The sequence below is a fragment of the Montipora capricornis genome, chromosome 5 (assembly GCF_036669925.1).
Source record: "Montipora capricornis isolate CH-2021 chromosome 5, ASM3666992v2, whole genome shotgun sequence".
In the NCBI taxonomy this organism is placed as follows: Eukaryota; Metazoa; Cnidaria; class Anthozoa; order Scleractinia; family Acroporidae; genus Montipora; species Montipora capricornis.
The window spans coordinates 15,642,594-15,660,230 of record NC_090887.1 but is presented as its reverse complement, the minus strand read 5'-3'; the positions used below and the strand labels follow the sequence as shown (position 1 = coordinate 15,660,230).

The 17,637-nt window shown below is 40.0% G+C and overlaps 1 protein-coding gene and 1 long non-coding RNA gene across 6 annotated transcripts in view; one reads left to right on the top strand and one right to left on the bottom strand.

The window, feature by feature from the left end:
- Positions 1-1,513, bottom strand: part of LOC138049642 (uncharacterized) — a 1,980-nt gene extending 467 nt beyond the window's left edge. Inside the window, exons 1-3 of the long non-coding RNA XR_011132419.1 lie at positions 1,403-1,513; positions 1,043-1,161; positions 1-208 (exon numbers count right to left, since the gene is read on the bottom strand). The exon at positions 1-208 is cut by the window's left edge and continues 467 nt beyond it. This is a non-coding gene — a long non-coding RNA (uncharacterized lncRNA). The remainder of the gene's footprint in view (positions 209-1,042; positions 1,162-1,402) is intronic.
- LOC138049639 (sodium/potassium/calcium exchanger 4-like) overlaps positions 1-17,188 on the top strand; it is a 21,573-nt gene extending 4,385 nt beyond the window's left edge. Inside the window, exons 1-8 of one of the 5 annotated variants that reach the window (XM_068896010.1) lie at positions 1,966-2,103; positions 5,189-5,311; positions 9,067-9,372; positions 10,001-10,104; positions 11,662-11,762; positions 12,698-13,068; positions 14,445-14,819; positions 15,899-17,188. In XM_068896010.1, the coding sequence (XP_068752111.1) occupies positions 5,191-5,311; positions 9,067-9,372; positions 10,001-10,104; positions 11,662-11,762; positions 12,698-13,068; positions 14,445-14,819; positions 15,899-16,221 (1,701 nt within the window). In that variant the 5' untranslated portion in view covers positions 1,966-2,103; positions 5,189-5,190 and the 3' untranslated portion in view covers positions 16,222-17,188. Of the gene's footprint in view, positions 1-1,965; positions 2,104-3,250; positions 3,902-4,777; positions 4,970-5,188; positions 5,312-9,066; positions 9,373-10,000; positions 10,105-11,661; positions 11,763-12,697; positions 13,069-14,444; positions 14,820-15,898 lie in introns of those variants that run through there. The other 4 variants (XM_068896011.1, XM_068896013.1, XM_068896014.1 and 1 more) reach the window with 4 other exon arrangements.
- The last annotated feature ends 449 nt before the right edge of the window (positions 17,189-17,637 follow it).

The following is a 17,637-nucleotide window of genomic DNA, read 5'->3' as shown; positions in this document are numbered from 1 at the left end:
TTTCGTTCCTGCACTCGCCTTCTCCCATGGGGTTTGCAGCTGTGATCTTACTGGACTTATGTCTCTTGCTGCTAAATAGGTGTTTAGAGTGTCTAGAGGGCTTCTTTTCGTCTATTCTCAACAGAACTTCTTTATCTTCACTTGACGTATCACTGGGCACGTACAAATCTTGCCCCGGGGTAAGAGGAGTGCTCTCAGGAACAGGACCCTAAAAGGGAAATGAATTTTTTTTTCTTGAAAGCTATATGATCCACATATTGTTTTTGAAGGAAGTTATTCATTTCCATAGGATCCTTTCGGGCTTTTTGCCATGATGTATTTAAGGTGGCTCCCTAGAGTATTTGTGAATACCGTCACTACAGGAAAGAAACCTAGTTAATTTCTCTTGAAGGTTTCCCTGTAGAGATTTACCAGTATGGGTACCGATATAATATGGGTTATTTTTTGGGTGTTAATTTTTAGATTATAGACGTTGCCATGGCAACATCACATCTAATGACAGGCAGATATACTCCTATTTTTCGTCTAAATTCCTTAATATTTATACTTTTCTTCGGCGAATTTTCTTGTTCTTTGCCACATTATGGAAATGATATTGCCTGACATTTTGAAGCGGTAAAAAGTCAAGGTCGCTGAGACGCTTTTGCCAATATTCTGTAATCTGTCTTTTCCTTTACTATATTCAGACAGATTTTAACAAATGTAGGGTAGTTGATAGGAACTGTATGTGGTTAGAACTGAGCCAATTTAAAACAAATTTTACCCAAGGGAATGCGAGAAAATTAGCAGTTAATTTTACAGATTTGGTCACGCTGCCGTCATAAAGATCAGAAGAACATACACGAGACAGGATTTACGCGTCATACCAGTGCCCAGCTTGCGCGCAGCCATAAAACTCTAGGGAGCCTCCTTAATTGAATTTTTTTGGTCTTTGGCCTTACACACGTCACCATTCCTTTGGCCCCACTTTCCCAAGACATGGCCAAAGTATGCGCAGGAAACTCACAAAATTAGGATCTCTTGACCAAAAGTACAGACTTACCAAAGACATTTCTGCAAAACTGTGTGTGAGACTTTCTTTTGTTACGCTTGAAGGTGTTCCTATGCTAGTCTCACCAAGTAAGCTAGCTGCAAGCATCTCTCTGCAATCTCTACAAATACCTACAGATAAGATGACATATAATTATTCAGTGAGGCACGCACCATCCTATGTAGATCTGACCCCAGAGCATCTCTTAACCACTCAGTGACAGCTCTAGTTAAAGCAATGAATTTGCCAATTACAATCCGGATGAGTGAAAATATATGTTAGATTTGCAACTTCTGATTCCGATTGTACTCACACGCACAGCTTACGGAGCGCACGCGGCTTAACTTCGGAGTAACATAATTGATTACGTACCAGATCCTGCGGGAAGGCCGTTACTTCCGGATCACTTCACCAAACGGCGTCAGAATGGCTCAAAACTCGGCAAAAGAGACAAGTTGGTCACACATTTGAGGTAGGAAAACTTTATTTCAAATGAGATAGTTATTTACACAATTTTTTTACGATCGGTGATTTTCCCATACAATTCTCTATATACACAAACTGTCGCATACACCACGTATTTTCAGCTTGGAGAGCCTGTGTCTGTTCTGTTCCGTCGTGTCATTGTGTTTCATTGGCCCTGAAAAGCCCCTATGGGGAGCGGTCAATTAAGTATATATTGTATTGTATTGTATTGTGTCTGGACAAGTTTTTTTTGCGGCTGTCAATGAAAGCTAGTCCTGTCAATCTAAGCCAAATTTGAAGTCTCCTTGACCACCCGCCTCGTTTCTCACTGTATATATTTTAGAATGAAATTTTCTCTCATTAATTCACACGACGTTTTAACAACATTTCGGTAATATTTTATCCCTGATGCTATTACTTTTGGATTAAAAGAAGAAAACCAATAAAGTGATGTCGTTATTTCAGTAATGCACCGGAAGTTGTCACGATCTTACCCAGAACTTGGCTGTTTATTAACCTCATCATATTCTGAAATTTCCACTTCTCTCCGGTATCGCTTACCCAAGACAAGACAAAAAGAAATCTCATCGCAGGGAACTATCATCGAGGTAGGCTGCAACTTTGTGCTTATGTGACAGTTTCAGCGACAACTGTTCAAACGTTTCCTGCTTTTCAAGTGTTTTGTTGTTTACGCGTGTGAACGGATCGATTTTGCCGATTTTGAGATTGTTGTTGATACTTTGCGGTGATAAAAATCCCGGCACTAATTTGTATATCCGGATTAAGACCAACGTTTCTACTAACTAAATCTAAAAATTTCGGGCGATTTTCTATTTTACCGGGAATGGATAATTCCTTCAGAAAAAATGCACCGAGCCGGGAAGATTGAAGAGGAGGTTGAAGATTTCCCCGAGAAATCGTTTGCACGAACGGCTCATATGCAGAAAAACATCATCCTATGAACGATTTCACGTAACAATGAGTTTAAATTATTTTCCGTATATTCGGTTCGGGGTTTCTAAAAGCTTAATTATCCAGATGGAAATATCAAAGAATTTCAGGTTTACTTGCCTTCCTTCCCCCATTAAGTTTCGTGTAAAGAGACTCGGAGTCCTTTTATCGATTACTTCCTCGAATTCTGCGCGTCGCATGTCAGTTCCATTTGAGCATACAGTATGTGTGGATTCTGCGACTTGGAGCAATAATTTCCCATACTCCGTAAAGCGCCCACTCAAGATATTCACGCAAAAATTCCTTCCAAATAGACAGACCCAGTTTGCATGTTTAAAGCTGATTGAAAATTGCGCATAAAAAGTATTCAGATAATGTGTCACAATGCGTTTGAACTGGAGCGGGTAATGAAAGCATTCGCGCCTCTATGGCATCAAGGATCGCAGCATTCTTTTTACTCATCAGTGGTAAACTATTTTCTCTTTTGCGTGTGATCGTCTTTGGGATATTCATACAAAAATAACTGTTGATATAGCCAGGGAAGTCGTGTTTAATTTTTTAAAGTAATGATGAAGATCGAAAAAAAAAGCTGTTGTCATTCAAAACCCAAAATTTGACCTCGACTCTTATTGCACATGCTATTAAAACAAATTGTAAGAAAATAACCATCCTTGTTGTTAATACTTGACCGAAGAGACTTTTTTCACTATAATATTTGTAAGTTTACCATAGCAAAGATGTTTTCGATAGGGAACTTAAGTTCGGGGGGGGGGGGGGGTTATTCCCAGAAAAAAAATGGGTGGGGGTGTGCAGACCGCTTCCCTAAACCCTTGCCCTGGTTGGCGTAATAATCTGAAAAGGTCTTTTGTTGATGGTCTTATCGCCCAATGATAAAGAAGTAGCTTCGTCTGAAAAACATACTCAATTAAGATTTGAGCGCGACCCATATCCTATTTCACATCAAAATGGTCAAAATCCGTAACCTTATTTCAGACCAAAACGGCTAAAAACCACATCCTTTGGGGTCGCACATATCTGTATAACCCATATAAGACGACGTCGACGAAAACGTCACAAAACAATGATATCATTGGTTAAAAGAGCATAAATAATCGTGTTGCACGTGCAGGATTTTAGCACATATTTTTGCGGTTCTATGCATGACGACGACGTGAAATCACTGAATTTTAGGTTTTGACGAAAACGTGAGCATGCAACAGAGAATCTTTCATTCTCTATTTTCAGTCTGAAACCGCTCGTACCAATTTATTTTTAGGATACTTCGCCCACATTATACGACGTGAACGAGATGGAATAATCGCGAAAGACTTTTACTAGAGCAAAGTTCTATTTTGAGGTGACGTTTTCCTCGACGTCGCCGTCGTAGATCTTAAGGTCCCTATTAAGACGCGGACGGAACTGGAAGTGAACATTTGGCATTCAAGGACAGTTTGAGTATGTAGTGTCTCCCAGATTTTTAAAGTAATCATCTCCAATGGAGAAAAGATACTTAGCAATATAAATTTGGTTGTGTAAAGACAATTTAAAATGGAAATCCGGTTATTCACTTGCGGTTGCTGTCCAGTCTCAAAAACATCTTACATCGCTAGCTGTTTTTTTTATTTGATCGCATTTGCGAACTGGGCTGGCTCCAGGGGTGGGGTAGAAGCAACCTCCTACAATCGAGAATCAAAGGCAACCCAAGAAGAAAATTATGCCAAAAGCCTTTGAGAGACATTTCTAGGCTCCTTGTAATGTATACAGATTGTCCAGAGAGATGTTTTTGTCACCTAGAATAATTTTATCCGTTCGGATATCGTGAAAATTGTAGTGTCCGAAAATTTTAGGGAATCAAATCTAGCTGAACGTTACCTTTCTTGAACCATTTCCTCATCCGATACTGCTAGGTAACCATTTCAGAAACTGCTAGCTGAACGTTACCTTTCTTGAACCATTTCCTCATCCGATACTGCTAGATGACCATTTTAAGTGCCCAAATTTGCTTCAAATATCCCTTCCGAAAACGTAAGGGACTACTTTTTCCCGGTTTATCGAATCTTTTAGGTGATGTTTTGGTAAAGAAATCTATAGCTGTTTGGAACGTAAAACCGAAATTCTTAAAACAGTTTGACTCTCCCGAAAACATATTTCACCGAAGATTATCGTTGGATTGCCCCTGGAGTATGTCTAACTCAAGTTTCTTTCTGTAAATGACTTTGTTGTCAAGTTATCAGTTTACGTCGGATAATAACGCCTATCCAAGTTTAAGCTCCTTGATTTGATATACAGTCATTCAATACAAAGAATTTGTAATTTGATCGTCACATGACCGTCACAAGACGACTACGCAGGCAGAAAAGACAAAATCTGGGATTTGAACTAAGTTTAGTCAAGAATTCAATATCAAACTGAGAAGTTCTCGCTTCTCGACTCATTTAAGTATCTCTAAGTCAAGCCTCTCGAAGCTCGTCTTCGAGATTTTCTGAGTTGACGTGAGTTAGGCAACAGGAGTGTCATTGCGAGGTCAAATGAGCTTATTTAATTTCCTGAATGGAAACGCCTGAATAATACATTAAACGGAGCAAAATGTCTAAGACTGGCAGAAGCACTGACCTAACATTACATCGTTCATAAAACATTTCACAGTGTTAAAAGGCGTAACATGAACTGATGAAGCTTATTTTTTTGTGTTTCTTCTTCAATAAATCGTTTTCCAACATAAAATGTTTTTGTTTTTCTCAGCCATGACTCGAAGAAGACGATTCAAGGTTCAATTGGGAATTGCCGCAGTTTTAATGGTGTTTATTTTCAACACCTGGAACCAGGAACCAAGAAAACCCTTATCGTTCGCAAGGGAAGCGTCGGGTATGTAAAGGACAATGAAGTGTCTTTCGACTCTGGACACGTGCATTGTGATTGCTGGAAACAATTTCGAGAAGTGCGCATGCCAAGAACCAAAATTGGCATTATGACGACCATTCTCGTTCCCGGAGTCGAGACGATGACGATGAATTTTCAGTTCTCTCTCTATGCTTCCAACCCACTCAAACCAGTTTAAATCCTCGACAGTTCACTACACATTTTCAGGGGCACCCAACGACCAATTTGTTGTAAATTGTATTATTATACCCCAGTTAATGAAAATAAATGTTGTTAAGGCATTTTCAGGTGTTTTTCAGTGTTACTGGGAAAACATTATCTGTTTCTTTTTCCCAGCAAGACACACAAGAAATTTCCCAGCCAGCTAGATAAAATTGGTTGGTTTCCCAGCCAGCTGATCAAATTTATTTCCCAACCAGGAATTCCGCGCGCTTTCAAATCCCTCGATCCAAAACGACCGAACAAAAGCGACAAAACCGGGACAAAACAGGTTTTTTCCGCAAGCGCAATCACTTTGACCAGCCGTCGTATGTTTGTGACTATTCTCTCGGAGAGGGAACGGGTTCTTTCTTTTTTTTTTTTTCCTTTTTAGTCGTCTTCAGTCTTCAGAGTTTCTACAGCCAGCTCGGGTTGAAATGCTAGAAAAAGTCAGTAATTCCCAGGAAAAACCTCCATCAATAACAAAATTTCCCAGCCAGCTAATCGAAACACCTGGATTTTTGCCAGCCAGCAAGATTCCTCTGGGGAACAGATAATGTGAGGAACAGATTCGTTGGATGCCCCTGCATTTTTAACGCGAAACGACATGAAATAGTTTCGTGGTGATTTGAATAACACGAACTCGTATTTTTAAATGAAGTCCTCGTAGCCGTCGTCGTCCTCGTTTCGTAACTCCCTATTAACGCGACTGCGCGTATTTTTGGCTGTGGCCAGAGTCCGTGTTCTTGGTGCTGATAAAAAAAGCGGAACGTCTGACGACGTACTCTAATTTAAAATTCTTTAATATCAATAACCGATCCAAGGGCTTCAGAGTTAGTTATCGGCTGGTTTGAGTATATCAACCGACTGAATTTTAATGTTAGGTTTGAAAGAATCTGTCTTCAATTACTTCAGTTTGGGGAAAACACAAGCTGAGTATCAGACTTTTTTTATCGGCTGTAAGATAACAAACGTCATTCGGGGATTTTCTAGGCCATATTAATAGTGCGGTGAGAGGATTTTCCCTTCCCTTGTCAGGAACCAATTTCCATATTAAAGCTGACGGTCAGATTGATTTCTTGGAATTTCTAGCACTACAAATTACCATTTGATAATTGATTTCGCGAACACTGAATTACCCGCATATTTTCCCTTTATTAAAGGTTTTTTTAATCCATTGCTCTCAATGTATATCAAACAAAGTCCAAACAAGTCCTCCCTACATTTTTGTCGGGGAGCTTAAGCAACGACAACGGCGACGGCAACGAGAACGTCATCTCAAAATATAAATTCGCGTTGTTTTAATCGCTTCGTGATTATTTCAACCTTTTTGATGTGACAAGGGTGTGGTAGTTCCTCAAAAATAACACTCGTCGAAACGGCACTTAATTTAGGGGAGAAAATGAAAATTTATCGTCAAGTGCTGACGTTCTTCATAAAACCTCAAATTTGGTGATTTCACGTTGAAGCGTTGAAGTTTTGCTGTCGACGGCAAAGAAATGGACAAAAATGAAAAACGCACGTGCAGGGCGTGCAAAGCTATTGCTTTTGCCCAATAAACATGCAAATTTCTGACGTTCTCGTTGCCGTCGCCGTTGTCGTTGCTTAAGGGCCTACTGACGTATTTTTTGGGGTGCGTTGCTAAGGACGTAATAGTTAACTAATTTGAGAGAATTTGGCATTATTTTGGTCAGTTTCCAACTTTTGTAAACCAATGACCCTAAATATGACGTCGTCATGCCACGCACATGGTCACACAATTTGGGTATTTAATCAGTGGTTTCATATTTTGTATTCGTTTTTGCATCCAGCCAAGCATGGTTTTCTTTTTATTTTGAAAAATGTTCTTTTTAGAGAGATAAACTGGAATACCCATAAAATTTTCAAAAAAGATGATTTGAAAAAATCAATGCTTACCTATATTCTTTGTTTGGAGGTGAAACGTACCATATGAAAAAAAATTAATTGAATTTAAAGACCGACGGAAATTTAGGTTTTTCTTAAACCGGAAGTCAGTTCGTTTACGCATGCGCAGTTGATCTGAGAACCAGCACGAGGAAGGGCGAGGAAAAATCTTCGATACAAACAACAGTTCCTGCGGTGATCTTTGCTTGTGAGTGGGTTTTCTGGTCAGCTCACTATATGATGACGTCAGTCACCGGAAGTAACATTTCACTTCCCTAGCAACGCTCGAAAAATCCGTCCGTGGGCCCTTAAAGCTTTAAGGGGACTGTGTCACGAAATTTAGCCAAATTCAGCAACTGAAAACTCGCAACCAAATCATGCGAAACATAAAAACAATTACTTAAAACACTGAAGGAAAGTTTGAATAGAACAGCAAATACAAAAGGAAGCAGGGATGGGTAAAATTGAAGAAGATTAAAATGGATTGTGATTGGGTTTTTGAAAACTGTGCAACCCAACACTTTTCCAAAGTTGATCTCTGTTGTTTGTAACTTTAATTATGTATGTTCGACAAACATGTTTTCGTCACCAACCTCTGGTTTGTGTTTTTTAAAGGTAATTTCTGAGTTAATGTTAAGTTGTAACAAGAAGGGGCGAGTTAATGGTAAAACGACACAAAATGAACTGCGTTACTGTGACACAACCCTTAAGCGGCAACCATGACGGCAAGAATAGTTAACAATTATTCCATGAGCGCGCGTTGGATATGAGATGGTAAATAGCCAACGAGGCGCGTAGCGCCGAGTTGGCTATAACCAGTCTCATATCCAACAAGCGCGAATGGAATAATTGTTTTATTAAATTCCTTAAACTCCAAAAAGTTGAAAGTACGAAATACTAGCGAAAAGAGGGAGCAAATCCGAGCGAAATCGAAAAAACTTGATGAGAGCTGATGCGATGTTGTGTAATACCTTGTGGTCAGATAGACGCAGGCTCATCACAAAAACATTTCTTGCCTCCTTGCGTACTTCTAAACGTCGGAATGGATCCAAACTTTCCGCAGAAAAAAGTTTTTTTTCCTTTTTGGCTTTATTCAAAGAGAAATCTCGCTTTCCGGCGAAAACCTTTTTAGTTTAGCAACGCTTAACGCAATCATTTACCATATAAGGTCAAACCAAGGTATATGAGGTGATAAACAGGATTGCGTGAACCAATCAGAGCACGCGAAATGCATTATCCGAGGTTGAGAATTTAATAATATTGGTTAAAAAAGGAATAATGATCGTACGGCACGTGCATTTAGTGTACGCACGTGCACGCTTTTAGTGCATTTCTTTGCGGTACTCCTAAAAAAAACTACGTGAAATCTCCAAATTTCAGGTTTTGACGATATCGAAAGCATACAACGATGAACCATTCATTTTCTACGTTTACTTTAAGGCCGTTCGCATCCATCCAGTCACAGGATATACAACTCGAACACTATGGCATAATCTCGAAATACTTGCATAGCGTTAAGTCATATTTCGAAGTGATGTTTTTGATGACGTTTTTGTCATCCTTGCTTAAAAACTCCTTAATAATGGCAAGGATGGAATTTGCAGACCTGAGCGACTCTTAATACACTTTTCTTGTAGATGGCTCATTTACAAGAAGAGATCTCCTTTCTCTCAGGACAAACAAACACAAAAACTGCAGTACACCGTCAGTCGCGGAATTCCCGGGAGATTTATTCAATCAACATCAAAGAAAGCACGGTGCAGTAATTCTCCACTTTGTAGCCGTATTTTACCTGTCCTGGGCCGTAGCTATTGTATGTCATGACTATTTTGTTCCTTGTCTGGAATTAATTTGTGAAAAACTGAAGCTTCAATCAGATGTGGCTGGAGCTACCCTCATGGCTTTTGGTAGTTCGGGACCTGAACTATTCGCATCTGTGATTGGTGAGTTCTAAAGATTTCCTGTGATCTAAGAGGGTTATGCTGCGAATTCGAAGTAATTGCTCTTTGGGAATTTGCAGAAACGATTAAGCTGCTGCTCGTTTTTCAAGAGACCAGGGATGTCAAAACTTTCCAAGCTAATTTGCCAATTGAACGAGGAGAGCTAGCGGAAAGCTATAAGGCAATTACGAAAGGATTTGGAATATAACTTGACAATCTATCAAATAGATCTCAGACGAAAATAGGCTGGCAGTTTTCGGAGCTATTCGAGTGCACTAGTTGCTCAAGACTCAGGATAGCCACGATAACGAAGTTATTTGGTTGGAACACTTAAAGAAAGGTCGACGGAAATTGAGTTACAAGATCACAACTTGTTCCCCCTTCTTGCCATTTAATGTAGCGTAAAACTTTTTTGAGGCCCGAAATTTTGAAGAATATAAACATTGAAGGAAGGGAGGAAGAATAGACTGGTATCCTAATAAATGTTCCAACATCGGCGGTAGCTTTCAGTTTGAGTAAATAAACTTCCTCTGGAGTATTTTATGATTTGGTAGGCTTAAGTTTACCTAGGAGATGACAGGATTTCGGCATCGTAACGATTTGGTGACAAACGTTTCTTTAATAATTGTAGGTGTCTTCATCACACATGGTGACATCGGAATCGGCACCATTTTAGGCTCAGCTGTGTTCAATGTACTTTTTGTGATTGGATTATGTGGCGTCGGTGCTGGAACGGTAAGAGTCTTAGAGCGTTTTCCATTTTCAAATCCAATTAGAATGGAACGTTCCAAATGGTATCCTCTGTTTGGGAAAGCCAGAGTCTCAGAGTCTCTAAAGACCGCGGGAGTGGTTCAGTTTAGCTAAAGTGCGGAAAAACTCTTTCTATAATTTTAAATCCGGCTCAAAGAAGACGCCTGTTAAACCAAGGCTCAGATTGGCTACTGAAACTCCGAGTATACTTTGCTATTCACCTCGGAACAACTTGCGCGGGATTAAAATCATCTTTTTGTGCTTTATTAGCTCAGTATTTTAGTTTATACTTTTCGCGGCTCGGTAAATATCTGCCACTAGCCACCTCCACTTCGGTGAATAGTTGTTAAATACCGCACATGCAAATTCGATTTCTTTCATTCTCTTTCCCAGAGGCCGCGATTCGTCCGGTCAGCACCTAGAATAACGACCTCTGGCCGGTTCGGAAATACGCGCAGTCTCAGTTGGGGTCTATTTTGATAACCTTTGAAATCTACTAATTGTTTCAAATTTGTTCAGTAAGAAAAAAGACACTAATTAACAACAAGCTAATGCGCATGCCTATGTTGATTCTGCGCATGACCGTCCATTCTAGTCCCCAAACGGTCTCCCCAGACCCATTCTAGTCCCCAGAGCCCGCTTTTTTTTTGCTCAGCACCAAGAACGCGGTCTCTGGCCACAGCCAAACAAGGAAGTCCGTCGATATTGCTAAAGCTATAGTGTATCTACATTCTTTCGGGGATACGTTATCAACGTAATTTGCTGCTTAACTGCAATGATATCAACACTCATATAATTCAATGCCCGCTGCACAATACTTCATATATTCTATTTAGTATAATTTTCAGCGGTGAAGATAAGAATTTAGTGTTATATTTACCGCGCTTCCCGGTGAATATAACATTTTGGAGGCGCGGCTGCTAAGCCAATCAAGCAATTTTCGTACCTTTTTATCTTGTTTTAGCCCGTTGTTTTGCACTTTCTTGATATTCACCGCTGAAAATTACACTAAAACAATTATTCGTCTCAGGCTCAGTAAATATTGGGGAATATTTACCTCGACTACGTCTCGGTAAATATTCACCAATATTCACTTCGCCTTCGGCGAATAATTGTTAAATATTATCATTCATTCGTATCCTCTTATGGGGTATAATTCGAACTCACAAGTAACCAGCTCCAAGTTGGGTTGTTACCTCAGTTGGTTTAGCAGTGCTGTGCAATACCGCGGCCATGTTTTCGAGCGACGTTCAAGCCTGGATTTCATGGTGCCTACTATTGTTATTGCGCATACGTTCTGCGCATCTTGAAGTACTCGGGTTTCCTATAGGTGGTGCTTACTAATAAAAGGATATTTTTGCGTGGTTTAAAACTATGCAGAAAAAGCTGAACTTAGCAAGTGCTCTTGGTATCCGACATGAAAATTGAGGGTAGCCATGCTTGGTTCCAGTATATTCATACACCGCGCAAAAAATACTTTTGAGTTAATAGGCACCGTCCTTAACGTATAATCTGTCTTACTGTGCAATTTCTTCACGACAGGTTCTGTATTTAGCATGGTGGCCATTTGTCCGAGACAACATGTTCTATCTCTTCAGTCTTGTCATACTCATCGTGACTCTTATGGATAACATTGTAACTTGGTGAGAGTCTATGTTTACTATGTTTTGGCTATTTCATTGCCTTACATTCGCCTAAACGTGTCTTGAAAAATGCCTGCAAATTTTGACTAAGGTTCCGTGAGAAACATGATTCTGAAAGTAATCGAGGAGATGGTCATTGTTCACCCCAGTAAATAAATGAAACGATATATTTAATAGGACATTTGCATGATGACGCCATATGACTACAAGTACCAGAATCCTTCAGGTTTTTCTTGTCTCATGTTAATTTGAGCTATTGTTATTTTTACCCCACTGGGAATACAAAATTTAAATATGAAAAGAAAAACAAACTGAATTGTGGTAGTTTTAGTGAAATGACGCCATCGTGAAAATTGCCTATTGAAGAGATTTATTTCCGATGGTGACTCGAGGATACTCGGAAAAAATCCGAGCGCTCCTCGGCAAGAGTCGAACCTACGACCTTCCGGTGACTAGTTCGGATCTATAATAGGTGGGAGCCAGGTCACATGACAATTGTCTTGCCATACTGCTAAGATCTAAATTGTTCAAGTGGAGCATTGTCGCGATTGTAGTGAAGGAATAACATGTTATGTATGTTTGGATATTTCCAAGTATCACTGGGTCACCAGAAAACTGGAAAATCACTCATCTCTCCCTGACTATGGGAAACAAGGTGTAATAAGTTTCAAAGAACTCCAGCACCAAAACTCAAAAGCACTGAGAACATTAAACTTCGGGCGCTTTCTTATTGTCAGAACTGGCCGGCCAGAGCAGTCAGTTTGCAAAGAAAATGCAACAATTTGAAGGAACATTTGGAGGAGTATATATCATCCTCGAAGTGTGCTAATTTGAAGGCGTTGTAGAATTAGTCCTTACAATGCCCGGTTTGGCCTGTCAGTTCTGTCATGTGGAAAGCGTTCTTAGATTCGAGTGATGTCTTATTAATTTCACAGGCCAGAAGCATTGGGAATGGTATGTTCGTATTCAATATATCTTGTCATCATGTATTTTAATCCGCGAATCGAAGCTTGGCTTTACAGAATCACCAACACAAGCAGTCCTAAATTCAAATCTGATCTGCACGCTGTAAATCGGACCAACAAAACCAATAACAACGCGGGATATGAAAAGATAGCTGACGAAGAACAGGGATGTGATAACCAAACGAAAGAGGAGAAACCTACTAGGACTACACAGACTACAGAACAACCATACGCTGAAAAAGGGGAGACTGCAAGACAGATGAGAGATGATAAAGAACAAGAACAAGTCGACGAGCAAGATGAATTTAACGAAGGAGATAGCGAGTCACTACCACTTAGAAGTAAGTTTGGTTCATGGTTGCTCGAAGGTAGTAATGAATATAACCAAGAAAGGATGACGTAAGAGAGTGGATCCCCCATATATGGGCCTCTTCGAGCTACGAAGCTATTTTTGAAGAGGCACCTCGCCCCAGTTGTTCAAACGATGGATACCGCTATCCGCCGGATAGATCACTAAACGGTGGATAAGTCATAGCAAAACCAGTTGCGCTATCCAATGGATAGTGACTTATCCGGTAAATAGCGTTATCCACCTTTTGAACAACTGGAGCCTGATTGACCAGTTGTAGTGACGTAATGAAATTTTAAATAGACGCGGCATTGGGAACGAGAACTTAAAATAGCTTTGCTAAACTAAAAATAGATTTTAAAAGAAATGATGGGGCATGGGCTGCTTTCTTACGTCGTCCTCTTTCAGCCTGCATGAAAGGCGCTTTATGAACCAAGCGGGGCGAACGCGATATTTCGCGTGGAGCGCGAGACGAGAGGCAGAGAAAAATAAAGCGTGCTTTATTTTTCTCTCCCCCTCGTCTCGCGCTTCGCGCTCGTGTCCCGCTCCGCGCGAAACATTGCGTTCGCCCCGCTTGGCTCATAAAGCGCCTGTCATGCAGGCTATCCTCTCTTTATATACAGTCTTCTTGATATGACTTTGACTTTTCTGGGTAACATCTTTTTGAAACCGATGGGTGTAAATGGCACACTTGAATCGAATCTTCAATATTCAAATATTCAAACTGAATACAAGAAGAAAAGCTTCTGACAGCATAACCAGGAAAACACTCCTCGTGTAGTTTTTACAAGATAGTAGAAAACGAACTTGCAGTAACCACATATACCAACAAGCAAGAGAACTATATTTGTATATCTAGGCGTACTTTAGAATAAACTCACTGACTGAGCGCACGAGCAAAAGGCTCTCCCCTCGGGGCTTTTCAAGACTAATTTACAATCACGGTTTTTCGGGGGACTTTAACCAGACTGCTTATTACACAGTTTATAATTTATTTTAGGAAGTGAAAGATGCCCCCTTCCAGATAAGGTCGGACCACAACACCGGGGACTACATCCCCTACTCGTATCGAATAGTGAGTGGGTTCTTTAACGTCCCATACTATTTAATTTCCAACAAGGGCTATGAGACGGGACCTCCAGTTTACAGTCCTTCTCCGAGAAGACTTGAAAGTCTAACCATTTGAAGATATAATTACAAAGGCAGCACATTCTCCTCAGTTATTTTAAGACCTTGAGTGTTGGTCCGGTCGGAGTCAAACTCACGACCTCCCGCATGACAGCCCGCGATGCTAAACCATGTCGCATTCCCCTATCGGCTTCATTTTAAAGAATTCTATGACTTTCAATTCGTCTTTTATGTACTTAGGAAGTGGTAGCCATCTCGATCGTCACTACGCGTCTATCCGCCAACCCCAGTCGGCTCCTGATCTGACCATAACGTCACCGTTCAATCCACCAAAGGAATTGGGGGCCAGAATATGTTGGCTTCTTGGTCTCCCAATCAACATAATGTACTACGTCACTATTCCGAATGTACAGAAGGAGTCCTGTCATAAGTGGGTGGCAATTACGTTCATAGCTTCCATTATCTGGATCGCAATTTCATCATATACACTTGTTTGGATGGTCACCACTATTGGATACACGTTCGGGATCTCGGACGCAATGATGGGTCTTACACTCGTCGCTTTTGGAAGCAGTATACCAGATTGCTCATCAAGTGTGCTCACTGCAAGGAAAGGTAAACCCTATTCGAGAAACACAGCGAGGTAGTAATTACATAAAACATTCGAGTCAGTGATAGGTTTTGTTATGATAGAGTGGTTTTCAATTGAGTGTCGAAAGTAATTAGACAATTACTTTGGTTTTGCATTACTTCACTCAGTGATTGGTTCAAAGTTCTGGCGCAACTTTTTCAACCAATCAGAAGTGAAACCAAAACCGATCGTAGCTCGCTCGTGCATATTTTCCCGCGATTTATGTCGGCTACGTGTAATTACTTCGAGTTTTGATTGGTTTACTGGATTGTCTCCGTCCTTTTTGATTGGCCAAAGTAATTGCTTTGGTTTTGGTTTTACGACACTCGTTTGAAAACCGCTCTAGATGTCAGATTTAAAGTATTTGTCTTGAGTCTTGCAGAAATTGCCAAATTTTTAGTGCCAAGTTCCAACTGGGATATCCGTTTTTGGGCAATCTTTAGAAAAGAGAGTTGGAATGCGGTTAGGGGCAACGCGAAGCGGGGAACCAAAGGGGAATCTTTAACATACGGAATCTTTTAGCGGGAATTGGGAACCCTGTGTGTGGGAGAGTCCCGGCCCCGTGTTATAGACCTTATTCATAAATGGCGGTCACATTTATAATTCTTTTGTCCACGTGCTAATTAGCCTACCAAGCCTCATTTTAGAGCAAGAATTCTTTTCAATTCACTGTATGGTATCGAGGCTTGGTAGGCTAATTTGCACTTCCACAAAAGAATTATAAATTGACCGTCATTTATGAATAAGGTCTATAATATAAGTCAACTTCTGTCATTCGTTTTGTAAATAGTTCTGTACGGCACGTTGAAAGGTACGAGAAAGCAGAATGAACAAAACGAAATTACTAACCCTAACTTTTCTTGGAAAGATAGTTTCTTAGGCGGAAAAATAATAAGTGCTTTGACGGGTTAAAAAAAAAACTGAACGGTAGATTTATCCGATGTTGATCCCTTTTGGCGTACAGGCAACTAGATATCATCAATTGTAGCTCGTCTCCTGTTTCTGCCTCCAAAGGACAGTTTTTTGCATGCACAAATAAACTTTTCCTTTTGTTTTCTGCCAGGTGATGGCGACATGGCAGTTTCAAACACCATCGGTAGTAACACGTTTGATGTTCTTCTTTGCCTCGGCGTACCATGGCTTGTCAAGACAACTGTATGGAATCATACTTCGCCTGTCGTTATCAACAGTCACGGACTTTTCATGTCGTGTTTCTTTATCATAGGATCCGTAATAATCGCCTTTTTGATTCTTTGTTGTACCAAGTGGGTTTTGAACCGAAAGGTTGGGTGTGTCTTTTTGGTCATCTACTTTATTTTCCTGGGGTTATCAATATACCTCGAATTGTACTCATTTCACCTACCTATGTGCAACATTAAATATTAGATGCGCCATCTCCATTGCCCTTTGATGGGTAACTCGTTTTTTTCTGGTGAGGCAGAACGCCTTGGAAAGACAGAAGTCTTGCTAAATATTATTGTAAGAAGAGAGAGACAAAAATCCAGGGATAGGGCCCTTTGTAAATCTTTGGCAATCACAGTTCGTTTCCCTTTAGGCTGGCAATTATAAATTTACCAGGGAGCAACGGCTGGGTTTACGCAGCGACAATGTCAACAAAATCTGTGGTGCAACGAGAAAATGTATATCGCATATATTTAATGATCTTTTATTATTCCACCTCTTCGCTAGTTTAAATTGTTTATCAAGTATCCAGGAAATATATTAGTATAAAAGGCGTTGATGTTAAGCAAAAAGTGCGGAATAATTATCTTCGTTACCTCTGGTCCTTCAAAGAAGGTCAAACTTAGATATTTCAGGTCATTGTTATGAAGACGTCAAAGAAGGGCATAGAAATATTGAAAGCGTCTGTAGAGCCATCGAAATTTGCACATAGAACGCATCGCTTTTTGGAGTTCTCGTGCTCATCTTAGACTTCGTTGCGTAGGGTCCCTAATTACCGGTGATCAATTTCCCTTTACGTGTTCGGAAACATACTTCCGCCCTTCGTAATATATAAGTTTTAGTGTTTTATTCGAGAGGCAAAAGTGATGGTTAGATGTCATCCAAATGTACTGACGCAATTTTCAGTTAAAATTGCTTATTCAAGATCAGTATCAAATGTACATGTTCATAGTTTATTTTTGCGGAGCAAGAAATTTAAAGGTAGAAAATCGGAATCGTTGGTGTAAACATAGTTAATAGAGGTGTAAATAACAAGACAATTGAATTTACTGACTAAAAATAATTTTACTGAAATATGGGCTTTCTGGTTTTGTTCTCAACTCAACACATACTAGGAAAAAAAGCTTTTTTTCTTCCAGATTTGTATTTTTTTAATATACGGAGAGCAGTGTAAGTGCATGATATGCCTTTTTGTGTGATTGGTTTCTTGCTTAGACAAAATTCCAACTAGACTGCCTTTCTTATAGAATACACGGTATGTTACCTAAGAGTTACATTAAGCAATATTTGTAACCAGCAAATCATACTACAATCTTGGACAAAAAGGGTTGAGAAAATTTCTCAGCAGGGGTTATTTTACTCACTACGCCCTCAATATTGCACTCTAGTAGCTTCCCTCTCCCCCCCCCCTACAACCAATGTTGATAAGCCCAGGTTTGACATGTTTTTTTGTCTAGCAACATTGATCAGGGAAGTGGGGGCATTTCTGAACAAAAACGAGAGTGAGATTGTCATAGTTGTGATTGCTGTTAGTCCAAAACCATAATTTTCTCAACAATTTTGTCCAAGATTGTAGCAAAAATTAAAGATGAAAATGTTGAAGAGGAAAATAAAACAACA